The following is a 21,052-nucleotide window of genomic DNA, read 5'->3' on the forward strand; positions in this document are numbered from 1 at the left end:
AATAAATAAGAGTGATTCTGGGTGATCTGCTACCTTGCTGGGGTGCTGTATCTTTCCAGGATGGCGGCTGCCTTCTCACCGCTGACCCCACTTATCTGCATCAGCTGTCGGGCAAACACTTCTTTCACCGTCTGCGCCTGTAGTCGAAACAAATCTTGTTTTATACGAATGAGCAGAACGGACCTGGAGGAACAAGCAAAACTGCAGCTCGATAAGAACGGGTTTTTGTCTAAAATGGCTTTGTTTCTCTTTATAAGCGTAACCAAAAAAAAATTAACTGCAGCATAAGTTAGCACGCATGCAAAATATAAGAGCATGGTCACACTGAGGCCATTAAACAGACAAAACCTAAGCTAGAAACAAAAATATATACCCTGGTGCACGTAAAAGAAATAGTGCTCATAAATAACATTGAGGACTTAGAAAAACACAGTTTTTTATTAAAAAAAAAAAAAAAAAAAGAGTAAAAGCCATCCCAGCAGAGTCAAGGTGCACCCAAATCAGGGCGGTCCCAACCTCTAGTGTTAACACCTTACCATGTGTCAAAGTGACATCAATGAGCTGAAGCAGGACTGGGTTCCTGTTATGCTTTTTTGGTTTTATCAAGTACCCCATTTATTTATATGCACTATTGCTTTTACTTACTCCAGGGCGCATGTTCATTTTGTTTCTAGCTTAGGTTTCTTCTTTATAAATGTAGCCAAATCAGATAACTTTCCATTCCACTAATGTAGGTGTAAGAAGCGGTGTACAAAGAGCGGAAAAAAAACATATTTCAGAGTTTTGTCACCAAGTAAAAAAGTGACCCCCCCCCCCCCTCCCCATGCTTAAACCCTTTTCCTGGCTCTTGGGCCTTTACGACAAAAGGTTTTCACCACCATGTGGCAAAACGCTGGGGCCAAACGTTTTTTTTTTTTTTTTAAATCATGTATTTTTTATTAAAGCATATGACACGCCATTAACACAGTCCGATACAATTTCCAGACAGATACCGTACATTAGATACATGACCTGATAATATATTTTCATTTTACTAAACAACACCCTTACCACCTAACCAACCCCCCTCTCCCTCCCCCCAATCTCTTGCCCATTATCCAATACAACCATCTGACAGCATCACCTCTAGAGAAAAGATAACAAGCTTTACAAAAACACGCCTGTACATGTAGGGGTCCCCCCAGAATCAACTACACGACCCCCATTCTACTCTGCAGTAACTCAGCAGACGCCACACCTGGGTAATCCATCCATCCACCCCACACATTTTCACATTTTGTATTCTGACCTCTCTTACTGTATATATTTCTTTCCATAAGGACAATAAAATTTATCCTGTTGATAAATTCCTTTTTTCCTGGCGGTTTTTCATCCAACCAGTGCATTGCAATAAGCTTTCTCACAGCATACAACAATCTTGCGATAGTCAGCCTTCCACATTCATCCGTAGCAATATCATCCATACAGCCCAGAAGGCAAGTCAGCGGGTCACGCACCACGTCTACTCCTGTCACCTCCTGGATCAAGTTAGGCACCTTCACCCAAAAGGGTTGGAGGTGAGCGCACGACCACATATGTAGCAGATCAGCGCCTTCCTCACCACACCTGGGACATTCTAAGTCACCTCTCAGTCCTGCCTTCCTCATCCATGCCGGAGTCCTGTACACCCTATACACCAGGTATATCTCCGACACCCTCTTAGCCTCACTCAGGGAAGCCCTGGGGATATATTGAAGTATGGACTCCCACTGGGACTCCGACAAGGGGCCCACATCCACCACCCATTTCTCCTTAATCCTTAACGGATGCTTCAATAAAAAGGTATCCATCAGACCCCTGTATATCAAGGTAATGAACCCCCTCGTACTCCTCCGAGGCCCAATAAGAGTCAACAAGCTATTTGACTGCAGATTCACGCGCGACACCTCATTTTGACAGTTTAGGGCATGTCTCAACTGCAGGTACTGAAAGAATGACTTCTGGGTTAAAGGAAACTCAGTCCTAAGTGTCTCGAATGTTTTAATAACATCTCCATCAAGCAACTGAGACACGAACCAAATGCCAATGCGCCTCCACTGACCAAACCCCCGCAATCTCATGAGCTCTGCCAACCTAGGTTCAAACCAAATTGGTGTATATCTCGTAAATTCCGTTACTCCCCTCCATTGCTTAATTTTCTGCCATACTTTCCCCATCATAGCTATCGTTGGGAATTTTTTGGGGTTAATTCTGAATCTACCTGCTTCAAGACTGGCCAACAATGGGCCCTTCCCTACCACGTGTTCAATGATTATCCCCACTGAAGAGCTCTGTTCTGGCTCTCCCCAACCTACCATGTGCTGGCATTGAGATGCTATATAGTAAATCCATGGATTGGGGACCGCCAGACCATCCTCATCCTTTGTCCTCTGCAGATGTTCCAATTTGATGCGCGCCCGTCCACCCTTCCAGATTAAATCCCTAAATAGAGTATTGATCCTATAAAATTTACTCTGAGGCAGCCACACTGGAGCATTATGCAATATGTAGAGGAGCTGAGGCATAAGTATCATTTTGATCAAAATGGCTCTGCCTGCGACCGACAGAAATAGCTTCTTCCAAGCCCCAATCTTCTGCTGGAACCTCCCAAGCAAAGGAGTCAGATTGAGCCGCACATAGTCCTCTATTTTGTCCGAAACCACGATGCCCAGATATTTAAACTCATGTACTACTCTTAAGGGAACCCCCGGGTCAAGAGTCAGAGGAGCCGCCGCGTCCACGGGCAACAACACAGACTTCTCCCAATTAATAGACAGTCCGGACAGAGCCCCAAATTTAGATATACTGTTCATAGCGGCCCCCAGAGACTCCTGTGCATCTTCTAAGAACAATAATACATAGTCAGCGTACAGGGCTATTTTTTCCTCATAGTCTCCATACCGAAACCCCTTTACGTCCCTGTCCCTCCGTATTGCCGCCGCCAGGGGCTCTATAGCATTTGCAAACAGCAGAGGAGACAAGGGGCACCCCTGCCGCGTTCCCCTATATAAAGGGAAATCCCCCGACAAGACTCCATTCACCCGTATCCTGGCTCTTGGAGACGCATACATCAGCTGCACCCAACGTATGAACCTCTCACCAAAACCCATAGCCTTCATGACTGCCCACAAATACCGCCACTCCACACTATCAAACGCCTTAGTGGCGTCTAAAGACAGCACAACCCTCCGACCCATATTATCCACCTTTACCTGCATATTGAGAAACAGTCGTCGAAGATTACACGCTGTAGAACTATTGGGCATAAATCCGGACTGGTCCCGGTGTATTAGTGTTGTTATCACCTTGTTAAGACGGTTAGCCAACATCTTGGCCAAGATTTTGATATCTATCGTTAATAATGAGATTGGGCGATAAGAAGCCGGATCCCTCGGATCTTTACCCTGTTTTGGCAGAACAACAATTATTGCCTCCCGCATGGACCTCGGAAGCTCCCCCTCCACCAGACCGTGCCAAACGCTTTCTAATAGCTCATAGCAATCAACATGTCTGCCTCTATGGTACTGAATATGTGTCCATATTACAACCCACAAAACTGTCATGTACTCCATGCCCGTGTAGACATCCTCTCTAGTTGCTGTTTGTTATCCTGACACCACATAGTGATATATATAGGTAACCTTCATTGATCTACGAGATAAAGGAGCACGAGAAGATGTGTGTACAAGATCCTACATGCACTGGAAGTAAACAGACAGACTAGTAACGGTATATGCCATATCATCTCCTAACGCTCTTCTGTCCTTGAGTGTAGTTTTCATTCCTTTACCTTATTTTTCATGGCCCCCTCATTAAAGTCTTTGAATTCGATGAGGATGCAACGTTGGTCCTCATGATGAAACGCTCGGTCACATTTGCTAGCTTCCTCCTTGGTGCAGCTAAGCAAAGTCTTGTTCTGCAAGAATAGCATTAAGCACTGACACAATCCCGCTAGATCAGGGCATAACTGCCCATATGGGGTTCATGCACCTTGTGGTTGTGCTGCTCTACCAACTTTTCACTATATATATATATTATATATATATACACACACACATATACCACCTCCTGCTGATGCGGGAGAGACCTGCATTTATTAATCATAGACAGGAAAAAGTGTCATGGGACATCGCCCAGTAGCAAAACCTTTGGTGGCTTCGGGTTTGTTTTTTTGTTCTGAACATATAAGTGAGAGCTGCACCAAGCCACGAGTCCATTACCATAAGGGTTTCCAGTCCCACTAGCTAATATCAGCTTCTTGGACCAAACGCAGTGAAAGAGACAATCATAATTAGAATTTGAGTTCTCACCGAATACATTGTCTGTAAATACCGAGTCATTATGGTCAGGTAGGCCGCAGAGTCTCGCACGTCCTTGGTACGTTTGATGAAGAATCCATCTACCACCTAAAAGAATGATGAAACATTAACTCATTAGTGGTCATGAATACTGTATATAGGAGAAGGGCTGGTTATTTTGTGGCCAGAGTCTAAAAAGTAACAACACACGATAGACACCGTTTCGCTATTTTGATGGATGGGGGTCGGGGGTTCAGAGACCCTCACCAATTGCTCAGAGGGGCAGAGGTGCTGGGGTAATCATCGGAGCACGAGTAGACCTATGGAAAGTCTATAGATCCGCAAACCACTCTGCTTTACTCCAGGAATTACCTCCACATTTCTGCCCATTAGTTTTAGGTATGGGTGGGAATTTTATGACCTAGGTCCCCTCTGATATGTTGTAGCAACCAGTCTTTTTTTTTTCTTCTAAGTTTAAGTATCTATTAAAATCACTGTGAATACTTTTCTGCCTAATGATGACAGAAGTATTCTAGGAGTGATACCTTTATTGGCTAACCAGAAAATAATATGTTTGCAAGCTTTCAGAGCACAGTGGCTCCTTCTTCAGGCAAGATTACAAATAGATTACTAAGAACCAAGCACAACATTTAAAGAATATTACAGTAGGACATTTGTTAGGGGGTGGGAAGTGTGATGTCCTACTGTAATATTCTTTAAATGTTGTGCTTGGTTCTTAGTAATCTATTTGTAATCTTGCCTGAAGAAGGAGCCACTCTGCTCTGAAAGCTTGCAAACATATTATTTTCTGGTTAGCCAATAAAGGTATCACTCCTAGAATACTTCTGTCATCATTGGGCAGAAAAGTATTCACAGTGATTTTTCTGGCTAACACGGTACCACAATACAATTTGTTATTGTACATCATATTAAAATCACTATAAGTAATTGCCATTTTGCATGCAAACTACACAGGCGTTTTTTGAAGCATGTTCAGTATATAGAGAAACTAAATTAAAGCAGAAATATGGAGAAAATATAAATCATATTACAAGGTTCCACATCAGGCTTTGTAATGTGTGTATCACCTGTGTATTCACTATGGCTTGCTGCAGGGTACTTTCAGGAATACTGAGGTGCTGAGCCGAGCCATAATCTTCCACCAGATATATCGGGTGCTGCAGACCGCACCTTCTGAGACGAAACTGCAGATGAAAATGAGAAATTATTTAAAAAAATAAATAAATGTAACCAACACAAAACTGCATTCAGTATGTACTGTATTTTCCCATATATACAAGCTACTGAACATAGCATATAAAAGGTTAAACAGCCAGGATATATATCGTCTTCAATCCCACCATTGTAAAGGGACCCCGATTGTCAGACCCTCAGCGAGTGCTCGGGCACAGCGTCTAGCATATATGCTGCAGATGACGTATATTTATATTACTTTGTGATTAATGTGACTATTCGTAGAAAACAAGTTGCAACTACAGCACAGAAAGAGCTGATATTTCATGTAGCTCACTTGTCAGCTTTGCTGTGTAGACTGGGATAGAGATCTCAATCTTTTTCATTACAGGTAGGAAATTTACTTTGAGCAGACCCTGGTCATATTGAGGGGAAGGGTTTATACTCTCATTTCTGTAGAGAAAATGCAGCAAAGGTCTGTATCTCCAATATGGATGCCTGCAATTTATACAGATACAATATTTTTTGTGTGTAAAATAATGGCGATCACTTGCCAACTATGATTGAATAGACTGGGTCTAAAGGTACCTTCACACTAAACGACGCTGCAGCGATATCGACAACGATGCCGATCGCTGCAGCGTCGCTGTGTGGTCGCTGGAGAGCTGTCACACAGACCGCTCTCCAGCGACCAACGATGCCGAGGTCCCCGGGTAACCAGGGTAAACATCGGGTTACTAAGCGCAGGGCCGCGCTTAGTAACCCGATGTTTACCCTGGTTACCATTGTAAATGTAAAAAAAACAAACAGTACATACTCACCTTCTGCTGTCTGTCACACGTCCCTCGCCGTCTGCTTCCCGCACTGACTGTGAGCGCCGGCCGGCCGGAAAGCACAGCACAGCAGTGACGTCACCGCTGTGCTCTGCTTTTACTTTACGGCCGGCACTCACAGTCAGTGCGGGAAGCAGACGGCGAGGGACGTGTGACAGACAGCAGAAGGTGAGTATGTACTGTTTGTTTTTTTTACATTTACAATGGTAACCAGGGTAAACATTGGGTAACTAAGCGCGGCCCTGCGCTTAGTAACCCGATATTTACCCTGGTTACCACTGTAAAACATCGCTGGCATCGTTGCTTTGGCTGTCAAACACGACGATACACGGCGATCTGATGACCAAATAAAGTTCTGAACTTTCAGCAACGACCAGCGATATCACAGCAGGATCCAGATCGCTGCTGCGTGTCAAACACAACGATATCGCTATCCAGGACGCTGCAACGTCACGGATCGTTGTCGTTCTCGCTGCAAAGTCGTGTAGTGTGAAGGTACCTTAAGAAAACAAGGCAGTTTTTAATCCAGCTGAAGATTAGATTGTACATCCTGTATCCGCCACATGCGGCTCTGGAGAAAAAGATTGACTTAACTATAAAGGTACCTCAAAACTATAGATCAAATAAACCACATGTGTAAAATAAAAAAAATAAAAAAAGAAGCCTTGCCTTTTGTTCCCGAAAGCGGCCATCTATAATACTTCCACACAAGTCGTCCATTCTCTTTCTCTCAATAACATGATCCAGCACCAGCTCCCGCGGTTGTGGAATTCGTAGCTGCCCTGTAAAAAAAACAACAAAGAAATAAATCATATCTATGTGTACAATGCAGATAATAGTTTTGCCGCCCTCATAACATGGTCAAGAGCAGAGGTGTTGGGGGCAGTCAGATCACTCCTGCAAACAATTTCTTAATTGCCTGCTAAAATAAACATTTATAGATCACCGTGAGGAGCACTACAAGTAGCAGCAGCCTAGCTAGAATCACAATATTAACAAAACGAAGGCGGTAGGCAGATGCTGACTAATAAAAGATCGCTGTATGTCACTATCCCTTGCTCGAAATTTGGCATAGTCCTGGGACCCATCCTTACCGGGCACTGGTTGCACTTTCTCTTGAGCTATCCACAGAAAGTCTCCAATGTGCAGCTTGCGTACATCAAAATGGACTCCGTTTCTTTTTAGTTCTGAAACCAATTCTTGTTTTCTATGTGTCGAGCCCCTGAAAAAGAGTGGATGCGAAACCAATTATGGCTGTGAAAAATGACTGCAAGTCAAAAACCATCCGTCAGCACATGCTCTCCACGCCAGTGAGTGGCCACACATTGTGTGCAGCTCCATCCATTGAAGTTTAGGGCCATTTTAATATCCGTAAACCTTATAAAACTACAATGAAGGCAGCCATGTGAATGCCTAGTCTCAGGGTAGCATGGGACCCCATTCCCTTTACAGGAGGGGCCCAGAAAATGAACCCTCACTTATCAGATATTTAAGGCATGATATGGAGGTACATTATACAGGTCTCAGATGGAAATATTCTTATTTATAGGGTTGTTTTGCAGCAACTCAGAGTAGCCCAAATCCCACAATGTGGTCCCGTTCCCGATAAAGGTTGTGCATGCCGTAATCATTCATGTTATCAGCATGTCTGAGCCCAAACGTCTAGATTTCAGGGCCGCACTATCATTTTAGCTCCATTTTTTTTATTTGCGCGCATATAGCGTATGTATACACTGTGTTCCAAATTATTATGCAAATTGGATTTAAGTGTCTTCAAGACTTAATTGTTTTGTTTTTCAAATAAACTCGTGGATGGTATTGTGTCTCAGGGCTCAATGAATCACTGAAATCAATCTTAAACACATGTGATAATTAGTTTTCCAGGTGATTCGAATTAAAGGAAAACTACTCAAAAATGATGTTCCACATTATTATGCAGGTCACAGGTTTCAAGCAATATGGGAAATAAAAAGGATCTCTCTGCTGCTGAAAAGCGTTAAATAGTGCAATGCCTTGGACAAGGTATGAAAAAATTAGATATTTCACGAAAACTTAAGAGTGATCATCATCCTCTGATGAGATTTGTGACTGAAACAGAGCACAGACAGAGTTCATGCAAATAAAGGCATAATGAGGAAGTTTTCTGGCAGACAAATTCATTGGATTAAGAGAGCAGCTGCCAAAATACCATTACAAAGCAGCAAACAGTTATTTGAAGCTGCTGGTGCGTCTGGAGTCCCTCGATCCTCAAGGTGTAGGATCCTTCAAAGGCTTGCTGTGGTGCATAAACCTACTATTCGGCCACTCCTAAACAGTGTTCACAAGCAGAAATGGTAGCAGTGGGCCCAGACATACATGAAGACTAATATTCAAACAGTCTTGTTTACTGATGAGTGTCGAGCAACTCTGGACGGTCCAGATGGATGGAGTAGTGGATGGTTGGTGGATGGCCACCATGTCCCAACAAGGCTGCAACGTCAGCAAGGAGGTGGCGGAGTCATGTTTTGGGCTGGAATCATGGGGAACCAGCTGGTAGGGCCCTTTAAGGTTCCTGAAGGTGTGAAAATGACCTCAGCAAAGTAAATAGAGTTTCTGACTGACAACTTTCTTCCATGGTCTAAAAAGCAGAAACGTGCCTTCAGGAACAAAATCAACTTCATGCATGACAATGAATACCTCTGAGTAATTGGCTGCTATGGGCATAAAAGGAGATAAACTCATGGTGTGGCCACCATCTTCCCCTGACCTCAACCCTATAGAGAACCTTTGGAGTATCATCAAACAAAAGATCTATGAGGGTGGGAGGCAGTTCACATCAAAACAGCAGCTCCGGGAGGCTATTCTGACTTCATGCAAAGAAATACAAGCAGAAACTCTCCAAAAACTCACAAGTTCAATGGATGCAAGAATTGTGAAGGTGATATCAAAGAAGGGCTCCTATGTTACATGTAACTTGGCCTGTTAGGATGTTTTGGAGTTAAATAGCTTTTTTTTCCAGTGAATGTGACCTTCTAATGCTGCAAATTCCACAAATGAGCATTTTCAGTTCTTTAAAACATATCAAATGTTTAGAAATTCTACTGTGCCTAATAATTTGGAACAGTGCATTTTGAGTTTTTATTCATTTTGGAGATTATACTGTTATCATTGGGAGGTTTCTTCAATAAAATTCGATGTATACTCTAACGGGTGATGACTTTTATTAGACTGACTGTCATTTGCACCGACCATTTAGGAAAATCCGAGAAAAATGTCATTTGCATAATAATTTGGAACATAGTGTATAATGGTCACAATTGAGAAAGAATACAGCAATAAAAATATACATCCATCCTCGGCGTTATACATGGTTACTCCTTCATACCATCATTATGAAACGTTAGATCCAGACGTGTGGAGCAGAATTAGGTCATAAATGCTTATCATTATACCATGCAGTTAGCAAATATACCCCGAACAATGTCCTCACTGCTTTACCCTGTCGTTTCAATGAAGTCAACGCAAAGGATCACATTGAACTGGCCCGGGCGCAGGGTGAAGTCCGGCATGTGGTTGTATGAGCTGGGCACAGGATCTTCCCTTGCCTGACTACTGCTGCCCGAGGAGAAGGGCTGGGGAACAGTTTTTTGAGATGGGGCTCTGCAATAAAAAATAAAAAATCTTGTTACATAGCACAATCACATATTCAGAAATACTGAGGCAAGCAGCTATGGGGGTGCAGAGGTAACATATAGTGCAGAGGTAACATTTTAACCTGGGCCTAAGGATTTGTTTATATTAACCGGTGGCACTTAGCCCCGATCAGGCACCTATTAGCTGATCATTTGTCATTTAATAACCGGTTTACACTGGACGATTGTCCTTCAGATATGCACTAAACGATCTATTATTGAACGCTCAGTGCGCATAGGCCGACACTGTTCTCGGTAGCAAATGTCCGGTTTAAACAGGATGATGTGCTGCCGAGAACGATGATCTATTGTGCAAGCCAAGAGAGTATTTCGCTAGAGGAACAAGAAAAACACATGTGATGATCGGCAGCCTGTCATTAATCATGATGATTATAGTGAAACGCGCGATCCTGGAAGCGCTCAATCACAATGATGCTACTATTATAGATGACACATGGTAGAAACGGACACCCTTACTGATTTTTCCATAGGGCTCAGGAGCTGTAAGTTACGTATCCAGTAGTGTGAGCAGTGTAATCCATAAAGGATAAAAACTGGCTAAAAAAAACCCCAAGGTGGCTGTAAAATGGGATTGTGCATGACTCCATTTACTCGTCTGCGATCTCTGTACAGTAAAGTCAATCCCATGCGGTATCAGTATGTGATTGTTGTGTCTGCCATTTGCAGTAACGCCACGTGGCACAATAACACCGGGTGTAGGGGCAATTTAATATGTGTCTATAAAGTCTCCAATCATTCCTAATAACAGCTTCTGACATCTCCCATCATGTTACTGGCTCAGTGTCTGTACGCAGCATGTTCTGGTGATCTGCACAGCGGTCTGACGTGGGGGGGGGGATCTGCACAGGGGTCTGGTGGGGGGGATCTGCACAGGGGTCTGACGTGGGGGGATCTGCACAGCGGTCTGACGTGGGGGATCTGCACAGCGGTCTGACATGGGGGGGGGATCTGCACAGCGGTCTGACGTGGGGGATCTGCACAGTGGTCTGACATGGGGGGGATCTGCACAGCGGTCTGACATGGGGGATCTGCACAGCGATCTGATGTGTGGACGACAGCAGGCGAAAACAACAGAAGAGCAAAAAAAAAGTTAAGCAATACATGCATAGATGCTGAAAAATGTTGCAGCCTTTATATGCATGGTTTCACTTACACTAAATTTTGGATTTTTTCTCTCAGGTGCCGTCTATCACCCTCCTCTTGATCTTCCTCAGATGCCGTGGAGTGACCTTCTCTGACACCATCATTCCTGTCTCCAAGAGCTTCCTCAGCAGCTTCCAGTCTCTGTGCGAGCTGTAGCCCCTTGTCGGTAAGAGAATATCTGTAGAGACGATATTCAGGATATTAAATGGGGGGCCATCAGCAAATACAGATCAGCAAGTAATCGTGGACGGTGATTTTTCTGCTGTCTGAATTTATGGTTAAGACTGTCTTCCCATCATGGTAACAGCTTCAGTGCCATATACCTCTGATACCGGTGCTGTATACCACTGTGTAGACGGACATATACTGTGTCACCCTTAGAGTCCCATTGTTAAAGAGAAAAAAAGGAGATTTTTGTGTACTCACAGTAAAATCTCTTTCTCTTAGCCTCTAATTGGGGGACACAGGACCATGGGTGTTATGCTGTTGTCCACTAGGAGGCGACACTATACATAATCTGAAAAAGATTAACTGTGGCTCCTCCTCTGCAGTATACACCCCTGGACGGCGTCAGCCTTCTCCAGTTTTGTGCAAAAGCAGTAGGAGGAACTTAACATGAATAACATAATTATGCCTGTAAGAAGGCAACTATGTACGAGCTCAAGAAAACAATATGAGAACTCAACAGTTACAACGGCCCGGAAAGGGCAACAGGGTGGTAGCTGTGTCCCCCAATTAGAGGCTAAGAGAAAGAGATTTTACGGTGAGTACACAAAAATCTCCTTTACTCTGTCACCTCATTGGGGGACACAGGACCATGGGACGTCCTAAAGCAGTCACTGGGTGGGAAGCAATGGACGAATATTGTGCAGAAAGGCTCCTATACTTAGGGCACCGCCGCCTGCAGAACACATCTACCCAGGCTCGCGTCCCCTGAGGACTGGGTATGAACCCTGTAGTGTTTAGTAAACGTGGGTAGGCTAGTCCAAGTGGCCGCCTTACACACTTGTTGTGCCGAAGCCTGGTGCCGAATGGCCCAGGAGGCCCCTACCGCCCATGTAGAGTGTGCCGTAATACCGGCTGGAAGAGGAGAATTCTTAAGGCGGTAGGCCTCTTGTATGATGGATTTGATCCACCTAGCAAGGGTAGCTTTGGAAGCTGGCAGACCCTTGTGGCCGCCTTCCGGAAGGAGGAAAAGAGAATCAGACCTCCGGAAGGACGCAGTCCTAGACACGTATATACGCAATGCCCTGAGGAGGTCAAGTGTATGCAGAGCCTTCTCCACTCTATGAACCGGAACCGGACAAAGGGATGGTAGTGAAATTTCCTCATTGAGGTGGAAGTTGGACACAACCTTCGGAAGGAAGGATGGGACCGTACGAAGAACTACCTTGTCCTGGTGAAAGGCCAGGAAGGGCCGTCTGCAGGAGAGTGCTGTCAGTTCAGACACTCTGCGTAGCGAGGTGATTGCCATCAGGAAAACCACCTTCTGGGAGAGAAGGCGGAGTGGGACCTCCTTAAGGGGTTCGAAGGGTGGTTCCTGCAATGCTGTCAGGACCAAGTAGAGGTCCCACGTTTCTAGTGGTTGTCTGTAGGGGGGAACCAATCGGGAAACCCCCTGAAGAAAAGTCCTTACTTGCGGCTTGGTAGCAATGCGCCTTTGAAAAAGCACTGAGAGGGCTGACACCTGGCTCTTAAGCGAGCCCAATGACAGCCTGGCCTCCAGACCCGATTGGAGAAAACCAAGTACTTTGGGTAGGGAGTAAGGGAGTGGGGTCTCGCCACGAAATTCGCACCAGGTAAAGAAAGCTTTCCAGGTACGGTAATAAATCTTGGCAGAGGCTGGCTTCCGTGCCCTGATCATGGTTCCAATGACGTCCGGCGAGAGCCCTGCCTGGTTTAGAACCCAGGTCTCAAGGGCCACGCCGTCAAATTGAGAGCCCGAGTTATGGTGGTAGAACGGGCCTTGTGATAGAAGATCCGGGCGGTCGGGGAGACGCCAGGGGGCGTCTGCTGTAAGTTGTACGATGTCGGCGTACCATGTACGTCTGGGCCAGTCCGGTGCAATTAGGAAGGTTGGAACTCCCTCTTGTTTGATCTTCCTCACCACTCTGGATATCAGGGGGAGAGGTGGAAAAATGTACAGAAGCTGGAACTGGGTCCAGTCCTGAACCAGAGCGTCTGCTCCGAGCGACCGCGGATCGTGTGTTCTGGCCATGAAGTTGGAGACCTTGGCATTGAAGTGGGATGCCATTAGGTCCACATCCGGGGTCCCCCAGCGATGGCAGATCTGGCAAAAAATTTCGGGACGGAGAGACCACTCTCCCGAGTCTATTTCTTGTCGGCTGAGGAAGTCTGCTTCCCGATTGTACACACCTGGAATGTGGACCGCCGAGAGAACCGACCCTGTGTCCTCCGCCCAGTGGAGGATATGTGACACTTCTCGCATCGCCTGGGTACTGCGGGTCCCCCCTTGGTGATACACATATGCCACAGCTGTGGCATTGTCCGACTGTATACTGGTGTGAGAGGCTGCCAATAAGTGATGAAAGGCCCTCAATGCCAGGAGGATGGCACGAATTTCCAGGATGTTGATTGGCATGGTCGTTTCCACTGGGGAGCACTTGCCCTGTGCCCTGTGGTGTAGGTGCACTGCACCCCAACCCATCAGGCTCGCATCGGTGGTTAGAACTTTCCAATTACTTGTGAGAAAGGATTTCCCCTTTGCTAGCGAGGTTGGCTTGAGCCACCAGTGCAGGGACCTCTTGGTTGACGACATTAGCCGGAACTCCCTGTCGAGAGAGAAAGGGTTCTTGTCCCAGAACTTGAGGGTGGCTAGTTGGAGAGGCCTGAGGCGAAACTGGGCAAATGGGACGGCTTCTATTGCTGCCCCCATCCTGCCGAGGACTCTCATGGCAAACCGGAGAGATCGAGGGGGTTTGCGGAGGAGGGTGCGAACTCCTAGACGGAGAGCCAGTGCCTTGTCCTTGGGAAGGAGCACTAGACCCCTGGAGGTGTTGAATAGCATTCCCAGGAAGGTCAGAGACTGACTCGGGGTTGGTGATGACTTTCGTAGGTTTACTAATCAGCCCATGCGACTCAGAGTGTCGATTGTGATTGAGACACTGAGCTCGCAGTCCTTGAAGGTGGGAGCCTTGATGAGTAGATCGTCCAAGTATGGAACGACTACTATGCCTCTGGAGTGCAGGACGTCCATGGTGGCTGCCATGACCTTGGTAAACACTCTGGGAGCCGTGGCGAGTTCAAATGGGAGAGCCACGAACTGGTAGTGGTCCTGGTCGATTGCGAACCTGAGAAATCTCTGATGAGCAGGTGCAATCGGTATATGCAGGTATGCGTCTTGTATGTCTATGGAGGCGAGATATTCTCCCTTCTCCATGGACGCAATAATGGACCGAAGGGACTCCATGCGGAAGTGACGGACCCGTACGTATTTGTTGAGTTGTTTCAGGTCCAACATGGGCCGCACGCTGCCTCCTTTCTTGGGGACTACGAACAGATTTGAGTAGAACCCTCGGAAGAGCTCAGCCGTGGGGACTGGTACTATGACTCCTGCTTGAAAAAGCAAGGAGACCGCTTGCCGGAAGGCACGAGCCTTGGCTGGTGGTTTTGGGGGGACAGAGAGGAAGAATCGGTCGGGTGGGTTGGAGGTGAACTCTATCTTGTATCCGGAAGACACTAGTTCCCTGACCCACCTGTCTTCTGTAATAGGCAGACAGACTTGATGAAAGAGCAAAAGTCGGCCGCCAACGGGTGTGGTGTCTTCCGGGGTCCATGAGTCATGATGAGGAGAAAGTCTGAGATTTTCCTCCTATGGGTTTAGACTGGGCGGCTTTTGACTGCCAGGTCTTGTCCGACCTTTGCCTTGATCGTAAGTTGTCCCTGCGTGGGGAACGGTTACGATTTTGTGCTGGACGCGAGACGGACCAGCCAGAAGAATTCCGAAAGGATCGGAATCGAGTTTGGTTACGCTTCTTGTAAGTGTGTTTAGGTTTCAGTTGGGGAAGAGAGGTACTCTTACCCCTGGTGGCGTTGGATATCATCGTGTCCAACTGTTCACCGAAAAGTCGCCCACTGAGGTAGGGGAGGTGCGTGAGGGACTTCTTTGAGGCTGCGTCGGCTTTTCCATTCCCGCAGCCAGAGGATAAGCTGAATTGTGGTGGCGTTTGATGCTATCCCTGCTACACCCCTTGCTGAATCCAGAGCTGCATGAAGCATGTAATCTCCTACGACTGCTATTTGAACCTCTTGGTCCGACAGCTCAGGAGCGGATGCTTGGAGGCCAGCTTGTAAATTTTTCGCCCAGGTCAGAATGGCAGCCCAAACTGAAGCGAACGCGGGAGCCAGGGATGCCCCTGCGGCCTCGAAAACTGAACGAGCCATGCGTTCTACCTGCCGGTCTGCTGCGTCCCTGAAGGTTGAGCTATCTGGCAGTGAAAGGAGGGTCTGTGCTGCTAGTCTAGAGACTGGGGGGTCCACTTCGGGTGGGTCTGTCCACTCCTTGGTATCCTTCTGCGGGAAGGGGTACCTCACCTCCAGATATTTGCGATTAGCTAATTTTTTCTCGGGCTGTGAACTGCTTTTGAAGGATCGCCTTGAACTCTGGGTGGTTAGAGAAAACATTAAGCGGCTTCAGAGGTCCTTCAAAGGAAATCTTGTGTTCTGGGGCCTCTGGTGGCAGATCAGAAATGTCCAGCACCCGATGGATGGAAGAGATTAAGTCCTCAACTAGCACTGTATTGCTAGGGGAGATTGGGATCAGGGACCCCTCCGTTTCCTTGTCTGAGTCGGAGTCACATATGCCTTCCGAATCCTGTGTATCACTGAGGCGTCCCCTGCTGGGTGAGGCCTTCTCTGGTCGGGGATTGCGGAGATCTGCATTGTCTGACCCTGGAAGGGGACTGTCTAGATGACCTGGAACTACGGTGTCTCTCCCTAGAAGGGGAAGACCGAGTGCTATGGGATGACGTAGATGGACTGTGGGACCGCTTGGGTCCTGACTTAGACGTGGATGTGCCAGGGTCGTCCTGTCCCTGAGTCAAGCTCTCCCTTTGCCGTGGCATGACTCTGCAGAACCTGAAGCAATGTGGAGGTTAGGTTATCTATAGACTGCGTCATAGATTGCGACATCTGAGTGACCCATTCCGGCGTGGCATTAGACACCGAAGCATTGGCAGGGGCCTCTTGGGGCTCTGACACAGTAGTCTGAGTGCAGTCCTGGCAGTGTGGGTACATACTGCCACTGGGGAGAGCGGTCCTGCAGGCTGTGCAGAATGCATAATAGCAGTCCTGCCTGGTTCCCTTGGACCTTGAGCCCGGCATAGTGCACAGAGTGCAAAAGGGCTGCTATGCAGAGGACCTTAAGGGGGAAGCTATGCAGAGGACCTTATAGGGGAGCCTTATAGGGAATATGGATTCACAGCCGAGTAAAAACAACCCAGCTGTGATCTTACCCCACCAGTTTGCCCCTAGGTCCAGCGCCGAAGATCCACAGTCCTGTGCCCCCGGAGACTGGCTGGCCTGGTCCTGCTGACCGGGAGATGCAGGGTTAATCCTTGCTGCAGTAGAAATGGCTGCCGAGAAGAGGCAGGGGGAGAAGGGGGCGGAGAGCTGAGAAAAAGGCGGCAAAGCTGTGTAAAAACGTGCCCTTTCTGTCTCGATCCGTCCCCTCTATGTCACTGTAGAGTGTCATATTTGTCATCTGGGGGGCGGGCCGGGGGGCGGAGAGGAGGCGGCGGCTTCAGCTAGGCCGAAGCCAGGGCCTAAATTAGATGGACCTGGTCAACCTTTATCTGCGCTTGCCCTTTGTGGCACCATGGGAGTGATTTAGAAATGCTTCAGGTACAGCTTGCATTTAATGTGGTCTTGTTTTTTTAGGAGGCCTTTATGGCACAGCGAATATAAAAAACGTAGAGTAGGCCTGCCCCATTATGAGAATGCCATGACGTGGCGGGTGGCTCAAAGAATTGATCAATTGTTTGCTAAATGTCTCATTTTTAAATACAGTTAGAAATTAGTATGTGCATGTGCACTTTATGTATTGTGTTCTGACCATAAGCAGTGCTGGCTTCTCCCCTCTTTTGCCTAAATTAGATGCCTGATGCCCAGAAGGGCTCCAGGCCGGCGCGAAAGTCCGGGAGGGGGTCGGATCTGAACCGGACCCCCCGGATTTAAAGGCAGGATAGAGGTGGGGCTGTAAGCGGAAGGGGGGCCTGGTGAGGGGTCCCCCTGAGGCAGTATAGAGCTGGTGATGCCGCAGAGAAAGGGGCGCAGGGAGCCCTGTGTCTGTCTGTGCCATGCCTGCCTGCACTCCCCCCGGCCCCAACAGGAGCCTGCAGCTGGGCTGGGGTCCCTGGATGCAGGCGCAGTGTGCTGGTCCATTGCTGGGAGCTGCAGAATGCTGCCTGTACAGGCCCTACCTGAGGTGTCTCAACCTAATGCCCCCAGAGAGGGATTAGGGAGGGTGCTGTTGTCACCTTCAGGGGTCTTTATCCTCGCCTCGACCTCAACCCAGAAACCAAGAGGAATTGGGGAAGGAGGGGGGGAGGTCTCGACTTCGAACCAGCACCCGAGGGACTGGGGAAGGAGCGACATGGGCAATAGCCATCTCTACTTCAACCAGGCACCCCGTAATAGGGGGCTGAGGAAGGAGCCATGCCAGGAGTCTCACAGGAGACCCACTTTTCTTCATTGGTAATCCGTCGAAAAAAAAAAACGGAGTAAAAAAAAAATCTTAGGTGTGCCTCCTATGCGACACTAAGCAAAAACTGGAGAAGGCTGACGCCGTCCAGGGGTGTATACTGCAGAGGAGGAGCCACAGTTAATCTTTTTCAGATTATGCATAGTGTCGCCTCCTAGTGGACAGCGGCATAACACCCACGGTCCTGTGTCCCCCAATGAGGCGACAGAGTAAACACGCAAACTTCTGCATCCCTCAGATTTCTAACAGTGGCATACCCACGTTTTTTTTTTTTCTTTTACATTAGAAGTCTCATAGCTTTAGGGTCCGATTGCTCTGTACATATCTAACATATAAAGGGGCTACCACAAGCCACCGGTCACATTCTGGCTTTTGATCTTCAGAAAATTAGATCAAAACAAAATGTTATAAATGCAGATTACTGTAATATTTTTCAACATTAAGTGGCAAAACGATCATAGAGATCATTTCATAGGACGCTGGAATAGACATGTGTAGCCGGAGTTCCATGTGAATGACCCGAGCGGTGGGGGGGTCCTCAGGCTCACAGTAATGTTTGGCTACTGACGTCACAGACGCCTTACATACACACCGGATCCTAGAGAGGTCACCCGACGTCTGCGGCGTTTCGCCGTCATGCACCCACCAATGGATGGAAAGTCTCCAGAACAACTGTTTTCTTTAGGTCATATAATAAACAGCAAGTCACAATCCTCTCCATCTCCAATACCTTATAACATGGTGGCATTCAGTAAGAAGACTCTGAAAGGCTCGCTGTGTTACCTGGCCGGGCTGTGAGTCTTGATGACCAATTCCTTCTGAATTAACGTGCTAACAGAAGACCAGGCTGTGTATTTATTGCCGGGGTCCGTCTGCAGGAAAGGACACATGACGTAAGCTACTTACAGGTCTCTCTGTAATATCAAGGAACATAAATGAAGACCAACGCCAAAATGTAAGGATAATCAAAAGAGGAGTAAAGTATCGCCATAGTGTGTTAGGGTCCGGCATTCAGTGAAGACAGTAAGCGACGTGTCCGAGCACGGACATTATACCAGGGAAGCAGAAGTGCTGCAGTAGAGATGGCATCAGCCCCAGGCAAAGCCCGTGACCTGCCGGAGAGCAATGAACAAGCTCCGCACCGCCATTCATCACACACACCACAAAGGGAAGGGTCTCGCTTCCAGACCTCATCTCATCGCTGTGCAAAACTAAATGTGGGATATTGTTTGACGCTGATGTTACATTAGGACAATGTGTACCACCATTTATCTGAGCTCTGCAATAAATACATATATTATAAGAATTTACTTAATATTAATAATAAATATATATATTGTTAATATTAAGCAAATTACTATATTGTAATTATTAATAAAGTAAATTGCTATATTATAATAAATATATATTTATTTTTTTGCTTTGCTTTTAAACATTTGAAAAATCCCTTTAACAAAAAATAATACTGCACTTGATTCTGATGCAGATGTGGTGGGTGTAAGCTGGGATCAGCGTGACGTACTGTACGGCGTTGACCTTGTGGGATGGAGCAGGACAGAGGACCCATTGTAAAAGGGTCACCCCAGGGCGAGACATAGTAGCTCATTCAATGTGAGACTTGAGGTCTGGAATTCAGAGGAGCATTTGTTTCGTGGACGAGGATCTGTTCTTTATAACTGGGATGATTTATACGGGTTTGTTCTTCTATTTCGTCTCTGCTCGCACCATGTTCAGCATTTGTACCTTGTACGTGAAATCACTGGGTCGATGACCCCATGGATGGCAACAGAGGAGCCGTTTGGCAATGAAACACATTATATATATATATATATATATATATATATATATATACATATGCACACATACATACACACACACACAGTTATATGAAAAAGTTTGGGCACCCCTATTAATCTTAAGCTTAATGTTTTATAAAAATTGTTTTTTTTTGCAACAGCTATTTCAGTTTCATATATCTAATAACTGTTGGACACAGTAATGTTTCTGCCTTGAAGTGAGGTTTATTGTACTAACGGAAAATGTGCAATCTGCACTCAAACAAAATGTGACAGGTGCATAAGTATGGGCACCCTTATCATTTTCTTGTTTTAAATACTCCTACCTACTTTTTACTGACTTACTAAAGCACTTTTTTTGGTTTTGTAACCTCATTGAGCTTTGAACTTCATAGCCAGGTGTATGCAATCATGAGAAAAGCTACTTAAAGTGGCCACTTGCAAGTTGTTCTCCTGTTTGAATCTCCTCTGAAGAGTGGCATCATGGGCTCCTCAAAACAACTGTCAAATGATCTGAAAACAAAGATTATTCAACATAGTTGTTCAGGGGAAGGATACAAAAAGCTGTCTCAGATTTAACCTGTCAATTTCCACTGTGAGCAACATAGTAAGGAAATGGAAGAACTCAGGTACAGTTCTTATTAAGGCCAGAAGTGGCAGACCAAGAAAAACATCAGAAAGGCAGAGAAGAAGAATGGTGAGATCAGTCAAGGACAATCCTCAGACCACCTCCAGAGAGCTGCAGCATCAACTTGCTGCAGATGGTGTCACTGTGCATCGGTCAACTATACAACGCACTTTGCACAAGGAGAAGCTGTATGGGAGAGTGATGCGAAAGAAGCCGTTTCTGCAAGCACGCCACAAACAGAGTCGGCTGAGGTATGCAAAAGCACATTTGGAGAAGCCAATTTCTTTTTGGAAGAAGGTCCTGTGGACTGATGAAACCAAGATTGAGTTGTTTGGTCATACAAAAAGGCGTTATGCATGGCGGCAAAAAAACAGCATTCCAAGAAAAACACTTGCTACCCACAGTAAAATTTGGTGGAGGTTCCATCATGCTTTGGGGCTGTGTGGCCAATGCCGGCACCGGGAATCTTGTTAAAGTTGAGGGACGCATGGATTCCTCTCAGTATCAGCAGATTCTTGACAATAATGTTCATGAATCAGTGACAAAGTTGAAGTTACGCAGGGGATGGATCTTTCAGCAAGACAATGATCCAAAACACCACTCCAAATCTACTCAGGCATTCATGCAGAGGAACAATTACACTGTTCTGGAATGGCCATCCCAGTCCCCAGACCTGAATATCATTGAACATCTGTGGGATCATTTGAAGAGGGCTGTCCATGCTCGGCG

At 46.5% G+C, this 21,052-nt stretch overlaps 1 protein-coding gene across 8 annotated transcripts in view; it reads right to left on the bottom strand.

The window, feature by feature from the left end:
- Window positions 1–21,052, bottom strand: part of MUS81 (MUS81 structure-specific endonuclease subunit) — a 104,091-nt gene that overhangs the window by 1,563 nt on the left and 81,476 nt on the right. For all 8 annotated transcript variants that reach the window (XM_077287417.1, XM_077287420.1, XM_077287419.1 and 5 more), the window contains 9 exons: window positions 18,683–18,771; window positions 11,189–11,356; window positions 9,821–9,982; window positions 7,438–7,565; window positions 7,013–7,125; window positions 5,405–5,521; window positions 4,329–4,424; window positions 3,809–3,934; window positions 34–137 (listed from right to left, as the gene is read on the bottom strand). In XM_077287417.1, the coding sequence (XP_077143532.1) occupies window positions 34–137; window positions 3,809–3,934; window positions 4,329–4,424; window positions 5,405–5,521; window positions 7,013–7,125; window positions 7,438–7,565; window positions 9,821–9,982; window positions 11,189–11,356; window positions 18,683–18,771 (1,103 nt within the window). The remainder of the gene's footprint in view (window positions 1–33; window positions 138–3,808; window positions 3,935–4,328; window positions 4,425–5,404; window positions 5,522–7,012; window positions 7,126–7,437; window positions 7,566–9,820; window positions 9,983–11,188; window positions 11,357–18,682; window positions 18,772–21,052) is intronic.

This window comes from Ranitomeya variabilis, chromosome 2, assembly GCF_051348905.1.
Source record: "Ranitomeya variabilis isolate aRanVar5 chromosome 2, aRanVar5.hap1, whole genome shotgun sequence".
NCBI lineage: Eukaryota > Metazoa > Chordata > Amphibia > Anura > Dendrobatidae > Ranitomeya > Ranitomeya variabilis.